At 40.8% G+C, this 12,494-nt stretch overlaps 1 protein-coding gene and 1 pseudogene across 1 annotated transcript in view; one reads left to right on the top strand and one right to left on the bottom strand.

The window, feature by feature from the left end:
- Positions 1-2,047, bottom strand: part of RBM42 (RNA binding motif protein 42) — a gene marked incomplete in the record, with an annotated part of 4,727 nt that extends 2,680 nt beyond the window's left edge. Inside the window, 1 exon segment of the mRNA XM_073601616.1 lies at positions 1,845-2,047. Coding sequence (XP_073457717.1) covers positions 1,845-1,902 — 58 coding nt within the window.
- Positions 2,048-6,578: 4,531 nt separating this feature from the next.
- Positions 6,579-6,713, top strand: LOC141111601 (U2 spliceosomal RNA; annotated as a pseudogene).
- The last annotated feature ends 5,781 nt before the right edge of the window (positions 6,714-12,494 follow it).

The raw sequence follows: 12,494 nt of genomic DNA, 5'->3' as shown, positions 1-12,494 counted from the left end.
ACAAGGGGAGATTAGAGGAGCACCGAATGGAAAATTCTGGTACCGAAAAATGTAGAACCCGAAAAAGTTTGGGGGTTCTAAAGTATTTATCTAGCAAAAAAAAAAAAAAGATTTTAACTTGAAACCAACAAATGTCAGAAAAAGGTTTAGTGTTTAAGTGGGTTACACTTCCCTCATTTACACACCAAAGTCTATTCCTTTGATCTAAAGGACAAATTGTTACAACGTTTATACTTAAGTTCCACTGCTAAAGAATGTTGTGAGAGCAGAGAGAATTCTCTGCATAGAACGAAATACTTTGTCAAGATCACAAGGGGGGGAAACAAAATTGCGAAAATGATTCATTGTGCAGCTCTACACACACACACACACCATATCTTTTATATATATACCCTGTTTCCCCCAAAATAAGACCTAGCGTCATTGTCGGCGATGGCTGCAATATAAGCCCTACCCCCCAAATAAGCCCTAGTTAAAGTCCTTGTTGGTCTTATTTTCAGGGTAGGGCTTATTTTTGGGGAAACAGGGTAGGGCTTATTTGGGGGGTAGGGCTTATATTGCAGCCATCACTGACAATCACGCTAGGTCTTATTATCGGGGAAACAGGGTATATATATATATATATATATATATATATATATATATATATATATATATATATACACACACACACACATAACATATGTTTGGGGGTTCCAAGTAATTTTCTAGCAAAAATTACTGAGAACAAAAAGTTACAATGTTTATAGTTATCTACTAGCCCAGACAATGTTGTGAAAATCTTGACAGGCCGCCCGTTTTTTTTTTTTTTTTCTTTTGACAGCTGAGTGAGCAGAGAACTGTCTACATTTATTATATGAATGAATCGGGAAATTCTGTATAGAGATTGTGAGGGGGGGGGGGGGGGGGGTGAATCGAGATCACGATTAATCGTGCAGCTCTAAACTAAACTCTGTCCAGGAAGTAAGGCAGGAGTAATGGAGCAGTGTGTTTTTTTTTTAAAGCTATGAAGAGAGTGAGGTAAGCCTGTGTAGAATGAATGGAAAGCTGTTTGCAAATTAAGTACATTAAAGAGGAAGTAAAGCTCTTCTTATTTTCACTTTCTTTCTTTTACCCCGCAAAGTAAAAAGCATAAAGTGCTAGTATGCATCGCATAAATTCACCCCCCCCCCCCCCCCCAACTACTACAGCAGCTCCGAAAGGGAACAGGAAGTTGGGTGTCCTTGGGATAAATGCTCTCCCCCCCCCCTGCAAAAGATTTATTGATGATCTCTTCTTCCGCTGTGACAACTTTGGAGGGGGTGGGTGGTACAGAATAAAATCTTTCCCCCACTGCTACAGCTCCAAAAGTAAAACAGAAAATAAGGTGTCCTTGCGATAAATGCTCCCCCCCCCCCCCCCCCACTGCAAAAGATGTCTTGCTAAACAGGAAGCGCGTCTGCACAGAATAAATTCTTCCCCCCGCTCTGGCAACTTTGGAAGGGGTGGAAACAGAGTAAACTCGCGCCACCCACCCCCACAACTACTACAGCTCCAAAAGCGAACAGGAAGTTGGGTGTCCTTGGGATAAATGCTCCCCCCCCCTGCAAAAGATTTGTTGATAAACAGACAACGCCTGTGCACAGAATAATCTCTTCCTCCGCTGAGACAGCTTTGGAGGGGGTGAGAACAGAATGAAATCTTTCCCCACTGCTACAGCTCTAAAAGTAAAACAGGAAATAAGGTGTCCTTGCTATAAATGCTCCCCCCCCCCCCACTGTCACAGCTTGGTGGGTGAACAGGAAGCCAGGTGCGCCCAGTATACCCTTCCTCCTCCCTCAGCTAGGCCTGTCCTCTGAACACTCACAGCGCCATCTCCGCCTCCATCTCCTTCAGCTTATCCTCTCCGCTCTTCCCCGCCATCTTCGCTTCTCTTCGTGTCTCCCTCCCTCTCTCCCAGTCCTGTAATCGTCTCTACACAGCCCGGGCGCACAGCGATACCGTCACTTCCGGTCTTCCGTGCGTCAGAGCGTCGGTAGAGGAGGAGGGGGCGTGCTGAACGTGCTGGGACGCAGCGTCACGCCGCCATCTTTGTGTGGGGCGAGAGTGAGGGAAAATCTGCCCAGGCTGGGATGTCATCATACAGAGGTGGGGGATGTGACATTGTTTAGTGATAATAATTGTGTGTTCAGATTTGTGTTGTCATTGTCATCATGATGTGAATGTTTATTGATTGAGGATATGATTGTTTTATGTGTGTATGTGTATATATATGTATAAATATATATGGATACATTGTATAGATAACTGCAACATGATACATTGTATTGTATCTGATCAGCTTATCGATATGATACAAATATACATTCCTGCTGAGGGCTGCGTTTAGCATGCGTTGACACGCGTTTTCTTTACGTGTTGCGTTGATTTGCATGTTTTCTTTTTTTTTCAATCGCTGAAACCAAAATACTTGTTTTTTTTTTGGAGGGCTGAGAATGGAAAGGCAGCTGGTAAGGAGGGATCAATATCTTACAGAGCGTTTAATACATTGATTACCGGTCATAGGGATGATTACTATAGGAATTTATATTTTTTTCCGGTCATTTCTATTTCAAATCCCCTGAAAAAAGGGAGATTAGAGGAGCACAGAATGGGAAATTTTGGTGCAGAAATATGCAGAACCCCAAAATGACAGTTTTTTAAATATATATATATATATATATATATATATATATATATATATATATATATATATATATATATATATATATATATATATATATATATTTATTTACTTATTTATTTTTTTATTTTTATTTTTTTTTTAATTAAATTGTATTTATTCGACTTTTTATTTTCTTAGCATTTAAAAAAAACATTTCAAACATTATCTTGAGACATATACAAGGGGAGATTAGAGGAGCACCGAATGGGAAATTTTGGTACCGAAAAATGCAGAACCCGAAAATGACAGTTTTTAAAAAAAAAAAATATATATATATATATATATATATATATATATATATATATATATATATATATATATATATATATATATTTTTTTTTTTATTAAATGGTATTTATTGTATTTTATTCGACCTTTTATTTTTTTAGCACTTAAAAAAAAAATTCAAACATTATCTTGAGACATATACAATGGAAGATTAGAGGAGCACCGAATAGGACATCTAGGGTACCGAAAAATGCAGAACCTGAAAATGACAGTTTAAAATATATATATATATATATATATATATATATATATATATATATTTTTTTTTTTTTTTTTTAATTAAATTGTATTTTTTTCGACTTTTTATTATTTTAGCATTTAAAAAAACATTTCAAACATTATCTTGAGACATATACAAGGGGAGATTAGAGGAGCACCGAATGGGAAATTTTGGTGCCGAAAATGCGGAACCCGAAAATGACAGTTGTAAAAAAAAATATATATATATATATATATATATATATATATATATATATATATATATATATATATATATATATATATATATATATTAAATTGTATTTTGTTCGACTTTTTATTTTCTTAGCATTTAAAAAAAAACATTTCAAACATTATCTTGAGACATATACAAGGGGAGATTAGAGGAGCACCGAATGGGAAATTTTGGTACCAAAAAATGCAGAACCCGAAAATGACAGTTTGTAAATTATTATTATTATTATTATTTTTCTTATTAAATTGTATTTTATTATTATTATTATACAGGATTTATATAACGCCAAAAGTTTGCACAGTGCTTTACAACATAAGGGCATTTTATTCGACTTTTCATTTTTATTAGCACTTAAAAAAAATGTCAAAAATTATCTTGAGACATATACAATGCAATAAAAAAAATAAAAATGTTAATTAATAAGTCATACTCGGATTTACCATCAGGGTCTGATATAATTTCATAATATAGTTTATTTTCCTTAAATTCGACTTTTTAAAGCCATTTCTGCCCGGAAGATGACCAGGCCATTTTTTGCGATACGGCGCTGTGTTACTTTAACTGACAGTTGCGTGGTCGACGCTGTACCCAAATAAAATTGATGTCATTTTTTTTCTTTCTTTCTTTTGATGATATTTGATCACCTCTGCTTTTTTTTTTGCACTAAATTATATTGTGTTTGTTTACACTAAAATGAATTTTAGTGTTTTTTTTTTTTTTTTTGAAAAAACAAAAACGCAGAGGTGATCAAATACCACCAAAGAAAGCTCTATGTGTGGGGAAAGAAATGATATTTGTATTTTTATTATTTATTGTATTAAATTGTTTTATTAATAATAATATATCTTTTATTGATATAAGTATTTATTGATATCCAATCTTATGCTACAAGATTATATAGATTATATATTATTATTATTATTTTATTTGAATAATGGTAAAATCTTTTAATAACCATTTTTTGTTTTTTTGTTAGAAATTAATGTATCCTCCCCCCCCCCCCCCCCCCCATTCCACAAAGTATTTATTTTATCAAAGCAGGCAAAAGAAAAAAATGCAGAGGTGATCAAATACCACCAAAGAAAGCTCTATTTGTGGGGGAAAAAATGATATTGTATTTTATGTGTTTATTATTTATTGTATTAAATTTTTTATTGATAATAATATATCTTTTATTTATATAAGTATTTATTGATATCCAATCTTATTGCTATAAGATTATATATTTTATTTTTATATATTTATATTATTATTATTTTATTTTAATAATAGTAAAATCATTTAATAACCATTTTTTTGTTAGAAATTACTGTACCCCCCCCCCCCCATTTCCACAAAGTATTTATTTATCAAAGCAGACAAAAAAAACGCAGAGGTGATCAAATACCACCAAAAGAAGGCTCTATTTGTGGGGAAAAAAATGATTTTTGTATTTTATGTATTTATTATTTATTGTATTAAATTGTTTTATTAATAATAATATATCTTTTATTGATATAAGTATTTATTGATATCCAATCTTATTGCTACAAGACTATATATTTTTTATCATTATTATTTTATTGTAATAATAGTAAAATAATTTAATAACAATTCTTTTGTTAGAAATTACTGTATCCCCCCCCCTTTCCAAAAAGTATTTTTTTCTCAAAGCAGACAAAAGAAAAAAATGCAGAGGTGATCAAATATCACCAAAGAACGCTCTATTTCTGTGTGTGTGTGTGTGGGGGGGGGGGGGGGGGCTGATATTTGTATTTTATGTATTTATTATTTATTGTCATTAAATTGTTTTAATAATAATAATATATCTTTTATTGATATAAGTATTTATTGATATCCAATCTTATTTCTATAAGATTATATATTTTATTTTTATATTTTTTTTATTATTAGTATTTTATTTTAATAATAGTAAAATCATTTAATAAACCTTTTTTTTTTTTGTTAGAAATTACTTTATCTCGCCCCCCCCTTTCCACAAAGTATTTATTTTCTCAAAGCAGACAAAAAAAAACGCAGAGGTGATCAAATACCACCAAAAGAAAGCTCTATTTGTGGGGGGAAAAATTATATTTGTATTTTATGTATTTATTATTTATTGTATTAAATTGTTTTATTAATAATAATATATCTTTTATTGATATAAGTATTTATTGATATCAAATCTTATTGCTATAAGATTATTAATTTTATTTTTATATATTTATTATTATTATTATTTTATTTTAATAATAGTAAAATCATTTAATAACCATTTTTGTTTTTTTAGTTAGAAATGACTGTACCTCGCCCCCCCCCCCAAAGCATTTATTCTCTCAAACCAGATAATAAAATGGTGGCAGTCACAGTTTTTTATGTTGAACAATATTTGTGCAGTTATTTATCAAATGCATATTTTTAAGAAAAAAAAATACACTAAAATTAATTTTAGTGCAAACAAACACAATATAATTTACAGCATAAAACAACAAAAAAGAAAATGACTAAAGTGTGTTCACATTTCAGTGTAAAAAAAATCTCCCATAAAGTGCAGCACAATCACAACTCACAACCAGAATATAAGACTATATAAAGATACTAATATTGCGCATAAACTATAACTACTAGTGCTGGGCATAAAATAGTACCAGAAAATAAAATATAAACAACTCAATATCGATATCAGTATAATCAATGCATATGTGCAAAAAAAGATAAATACACATAAAAATAAAGTTGGTGCTTCCTTCAAAAATGTGTTCCAAAATATCTTTGTTCCGTGAAATCTTGCTTCCAAATCAACCCAATCCACCACGGTGAGCCACCACCTCACAATGTGGCACCTACCTCAGTATTTGACCCACACAAAGGTAAAGTCTAAAGCGCTTGTCCAGCAACCTGAGTGATGTGCTCCACAGTTACACTATATTACCAAAAGTATTGGGACGCCTGCCTTTACACCCACATGAGCTTTGATGGCATCCCAGTCTTAGTCCGTAGGGTTCAATTTTGGGTTGGCTCCACCCTTTGCAGCTATAACAGCTTCAACTCTTCTGGGAAGGCTGTCCACAAGGTTTAGGAGGGTGTCTATGGGGATGTTTGACCATTCTTCCAGAAGAGCATTCGTGAGGTCAGGCACTGATGTTGGACGAGATCGCTTCTCGGCCTTTTGGCTAAGATCAAGTGTAGTATCTGTTCTTATCAGTTGCCAGGAGGTGGCGCTTGCTTCCGTCCCGGATCTACGACGATGGTGGTATCAGGGGTGGCGGAGGATATGCAAAACCTGCTGGCGTAAAGGTAACCTGGAGCGGTTTGTAGCCGAAAGGGAAGCCTTCTGATGGGGATGGAGAACCACTGGGTCTGACCCAGAGGGTCGGGTCCCTGGCCTTCTGGCCTGGATTGGAGCAGTCCTAGCTCCGTACATTTTCTCGGGAGAGAACACCGGCTCCTCCTTTGGGGGGGGGGAATTAGGAGGGAGGGATGGGAGTGAAGGGTGAGCCTGATGGTGAAGGGCTCTCCCTGAGCTCCCAGAACTTCAGTCCTTCCTGTGTGGAGTGGGGGCTGTGATGGTCTGGGTTGTTGGTCAGTGTTGCACGAAAAGCCAGTGGTGAATGCGCCCCTGAAGTGGCAGTTCAGGGGTGCCGTACAGTCACAGTGTTCAGGCACTTGATTTATGGCACCAAGGTCACTTCACCACAACACACGTTTTTTTCGCACCTGCCTCTAGGGCCAAGCCTTTTGGCTAGGACCAGGGGAAATTTTTATTCCTGTCCGAAGGGCCAGTCATTGTATTGCACAATGGCCACTTTCACTTCTCCTATCTTCCTTCTCCCCACTCTCTTTTTATTTACCCCTGTGGGCGTCACTTTTTCTGTATTTTTTTGTCACGTTTGTCCCAGTGTGATTAGTGGGGTGTGGGTCCTCGGGCCTACTCTGAATGTCTTGGGAGGGGGTGGACATAGGCCTTCTGGCTTGGTTCGCCCTCTCTCATGGGGTCTCCCTTCGGGGGAGTCCCACCTTGTACTTGGGTGGGTCTGTTTCGGCAGACCTTCCAGACAACGGGGGTCCGTCTGGTTTCGGCCAGATGGTCCCATGTGAAGTACCTCAGTCCCTATCTGGAGCCTAACGCCCGGGGGATCGGGGTAAGCATAGGTGTGCGCAGCCTATTGTATTAGGGGGTGCACCCTTAAGCTCAAACACACATGCATGTGTCTACATATATATGAACCCCGGCACATTAATCTCCCTGCCGACACAGTGAAAGAGAAGAACATAAACACTTTTCTTATGGCAGAGCAGGTAAGAGCGAGATCTTTACCATGTTCCTGCGGCTACACAGAGCGATAACAATAATGCGCATGGGGTGATTAGGGTGTGCCTGGGCACACCCGGCACACCCTGTGTGCACGCCTATGGGGGTAAGGTCTTTCCCTGGTGGAGGATCAGTGTAACGCCTGTTGCACGTTTTTGTGTGTCACTCTTTATGTGTGTGTGCACTTTTTTTGGCACCGGGTGGAAGTTTTTTGGGTGAAAAAAATCAGTGCCTGACCTCACAAATGCTCTTCTGGAAGAATGGTCAAACATTCCCATAGACACACTCCTACCCTGGACAGGTAGGTGTGCACTTTACATTTTTTTTCCCCAGGCAGAACTCCTATTTAAGGATGGACATCCATGGAAAAATGTTAAAAATCACACTTTCGGGCGTCACGCCGCCCCGCCTACTGACGCGTTTCGTCACGTGACTCCTGACTTAAAGGGGTTGTAAAGGTAAACGTTTTTTCACCTTAATGCATTCTATGCATTAAGGTGAAAAAACATCTGACAATACCGGCCCCCCCATTTTACTTTCCTGACCCCTCGAAAGTCCCGCGGTCGGTCCCGACATCTTCTTCGCCGCTCAGCCTGGCCGTTGATTGGTTACAGTGGATGGATTGAAAGCAGCACAGCCATTGGCTCGCGCTGCTGTCAATCACATCCAATGAAGCGGGCCGAGTGATACAGTGAGCGGCTATGGCCGCCGGCTGTATCACGGGAGCGCGCCCGCAAGCACTCAACACACCATGCGAGGGAGCTCGCATGAAAGTGTTGAGTCCTTGCGGGGGGGAGCCGAGACAGCCGCCGAGGGACCCCAGAAGACCAGGTTCGGGGCCACTCAAAATGAGCTGCACAGTGGAGGTAAGTATAACATGTTTGTTATTTAAAAAAAAATAAAATAAATAACTTTAGTGATCCTTTAATCATAGGAGAAAAAAAAAAACAAAAAAACAAAACAATATAATACACACTTTTTTGGTAAGATATAAAAAATAGGGTGGAATAAATAGATACCAAACTTGTCAAGTGTTAATCCCTTGGAATGACCAAAAAAATAAAGCCGATGCTTTGACCAATTCCCGACCGCACTATAGCCGAATGACAGCTACAGCGCGGTCCTTCAGTTCTGGGAGGGCGTCATATGATGTTCACCCGTGATCGCGCATGGTGCGCGCCCGCTGCAGTGTGCTGTGTGGTCGCTGTGTTTTTAGGACTTCAGTTGATCACAGATTGTGGGTAAAGAGCCAATAACATCGGCCCTTTACCACATGATCAGCTGTGTCCAATCACAGCTGATCACGATGTAAACACAAACCGATTATCAGCATTCCTTTCCTCACGCTGACAGTATGAGGAGAGGGCCGATAACCGCTTTGTGTGAAGGGGACATCTACACTGATAATCAAGGCACAGATTATCAGTGCAGTCCCAGCTGTGCCCATCAGTGCTGCCAATCAGTGCCCATCAGTGCTGCCTATCAGTGCCTCCTCATCAGTGTCACCTGTCAGTACCGCTTACCAGTGTCCATCAGTGCCCATCAGTGTTCATCAGTGCCAGGTATCAGTGCCCATCAGTGCCTATCAGTGTCCATCAGTGCCAGTTATTAGTGCCCATCAGTGCCAGTTATCGGTGCCCATCAGTGCCTATCAGTGACCATCAGTGTCAGTTATCATTGCCCATCGGTGCCAGTTATCAGTGCCCATCAGTGCCAGTTATCAATGCCAGTTATCAGTGTCCATCAGTGCCAGTTACCAGTGTCCATCAGTGCCAATTATCAGTGCCCATCAGTTCCAGTTATCAGTGCCCATCAGTGTCCATCAGTGCCAGTTATCAGTGCCCATCAGTGCCCCTCAGTGTCCATCAGTGTCAGTTATCAGTGCCCATCAGTGCCAGTTATCAGTGCTCATAAGTGTCCATCAGTGCCTATCAGTGTCCATCAGTGTCAGTTATCAGTGTCCATTGGTGCCAGTTATCAGCGCCCATCAGTGTCCATCAGTGCCCATCAGTGCCAGTTACCAGTGCCCATCTATGCCCATTAGTGTCCATCAGTGCCAATTATCAGTGTCCATCAGTGCCAGTTATCAGTGCCCATCAGTGTCCATCAGTGCCTATCAGTGCCCATCAATGTCAGTTATCAGTGCCCATCAGTGTCCATCAGTGCCAGTTATCAGTGCCCATCAGTGTTCATCAATGCAAGTTATCAGTGCCCATCAGTGCCTATCAGTGTACATCAGTTACCAGTGCCCATCAGTGGCAGTTATCAGTGCCCATCAGTGCCAGTTATCAGTGCCAGTTATCAGTGCCCATCAGTTTCCATCAATGCCAGTTACCAGTGCCCATCAGTGTCCATCAGTGTCAGTTACCAGTGCCCATCTGTGCCAGTTATCAGTGCCAGTTATCAGTGCCCATCAGTCTCCAGCAATGCCAGTTACCAGTGCCCATCAGTGTCCATCAGTGTCAGTTACCAGTGCCCATCGGTGCCAGTTATCAGTGCCAGTTATCAATGCCAGTTACCAGTGTTCATCAGTGCCAATTATCAGTGCTCATCAGTTCCAGTTATCAGTGACCATCAGTGTCCATCAGTGCCAGTTATCAGTGCCCATCAGTGCCTCTCAGTGTCCATCAGTGCCAGTTATCAGTGCCCATCAGTGCCTCTCAGTGTCCATCAGTGTCAGTTATCAGTGCCCATCAGTGTCCATCAGTGCCAGTTATCAGTGCCCACCAGTCTCCATCAGTGCCAGTTATCAGTGCCCATAAGTGTCCATCAGTGCCTATCAGTGTCCATCAGTGTCAGTTATCAGTGTCCATTGGTGCCAGTTATCAGCGCCCATCAGTGCCCATCAGTGTTCATCAGTGCCAGTTACCAGTGCCCATCAGTGTCCATCAGTGCCAGTTACCAGTGCCCATCAGTGCCAGATATCAGTGCCCATCAGTGCCAGTTACCAGTGCCCATTAGTGTCCATCAGTGCCAGTTATCAGTGCCCATCAGTGTCCATCAATGCCAGTTATCAGTGCCCATCAGTGCCCATCAGTGCCAGTTATCAGTGCAAGTTATCTGTGCCCATCAGTGTCCATCAGTGCCAGTTATCAGTGCCCATCAGTGCCAGTTATCAGTGCCCATCAGTCTCCATCAGTGCCAGTTATCAGTGCCCATCAGTCTCCATCAATTCCAGTTACCAGTGCTGATCAGTGCCAGTTATCAGTGCCCATCAGTCTCCATCAATTCCAGTTACCAGTGCCGATCAGTGCCAGTTATCAGTGCCTATCAGTGTCCATCAGTGCCAGTTATCAGTGTCCATCAGTGCCAGCTATCAGTGTCCATCAGTGTCCATTGGTGCCAGTTATCAGTGCCCATCAGTGCCAGTTATCTGTGCCAGTTACTAGTGCCCATCAGTGTCCATCAGTGCCAGTTACCAGTGCCCATCAGTGCCAGTTATCAGTGCCCATCAGTGCCAGTTATCAGTGCCAGTTATCAGTGCCCATCTGTGCCCATTAGTGCCCATCTGTGCCAGTTATCAGTGCCAGTTATCAGTGCCCATCAGTCTCCAGCAATGCCAGTTACCAGTGCCCATCAGTGTCCATCAGTGTCAGTTACAAGTGCCCATCGGTGCCAGTTATCAGTGCCCATCAGTGCCAGTTATCAATGCCAGTTACCAGTGTTCACCAGTGCCAATTATCAGTGCTCATCAGTTCCAGTTATCAGTGACCATCAGTGTCCATCAATGCCAGTTATCAGTGCCCATCAGTGCCTCTCAGTGTCCATCAGTGCCAGTTATCAGTGCCCATCAGTGCCTCTCAGTGTCCATCAGTGTCAGTTATCAGTGCCCATCAGTGTCCATCAGTGCCAGTTATCAGTGCCCATCAGTCTCCATCAGTGCCAGTTATCAGTGCCCATAAGTGTCCATCAGTGCCTATCAGTGTCCATCAGTGTCAGTTATCAGTGTCCATTGGTGCCAGTTATCAGCGCCCATCAGTGCCCATCAGTGTTCATCAGTGCCAGTTACCAGTGCCCATCAGTGTCCATCGGTGCCCATCAGTGCCAGTTACCAGTGCCCATCAGTGCCAGATATCCGTGCCCATCAGTGCCAGTTACCAGTGTCCATTAGTGTCCATCAGTGCCAGTTATCAGTGCCCATCAGTGTCCATCAATGCCAGTTATCAGTGCCCATTAGTGTCCATCAGTGCCCATCAGTGCCAGTTATCAGTGCAAGTTATCTGTGCCCATCAGTGTCCATCAGTGCCAGTTATCAGTGCCCATCAGTGCCAGTTATCAGTGCCAGTTATCAGTGCCCATCAGTCTCCATCAGTGCCAGTTATCAGTGCCCATCAGTGTCCATCAGTGCCAGTTATCAGTGTCCATCAGTGTCTATCAGTGTCCATCAGTATCCATTGGTGCCAGTTATCAGTGCCCATCAGTGCCAGTTATCAGTGCCAGTTACCAGTGCCCATCAGTGTCCATCAGTGCCAGTTACCAGTGCCCATCAGTGCCAGTTATCAGTGCCCATCAGTGCCAGTTATCAGTGCCAGTTATCAGTGCCCATCTGTGCCCATTAGTGTCCATCAGTGCCAATTATTAGTGCCCATCAGTGCCTACAACTACCACTGTGGAGAATATACATCTTTATATCGTTATGACACAAAGAACACATGAGATTATGTTATGAGTGTAAATGATTTTAATGTGAAACACTTTTAAATGATGATAAGTTGTGAATTTTGTATTTTTGAAGTCTATCATCGTTTATATTGAGC

The sequence above is a fragment of the Aquarana catesbeiana genome, linkage group LG10 (assembly GCF_042186555.1).
Source record: "Aquarana catesbeiana isolate 2022-GZ linkage group LG10, ASM4218655v1, whole genome shotgun sequence".
NCBI classification, from domain to species: domain Eukaryota; kingdom Metazoa; phylum Chordata; class Amphibia; order Anura; family Ranidae; genus Aquarana; species Aquarana catesbeiana.
This window is presented reverse-complemented; position numbering and strand designations above follow the sequence as displayed.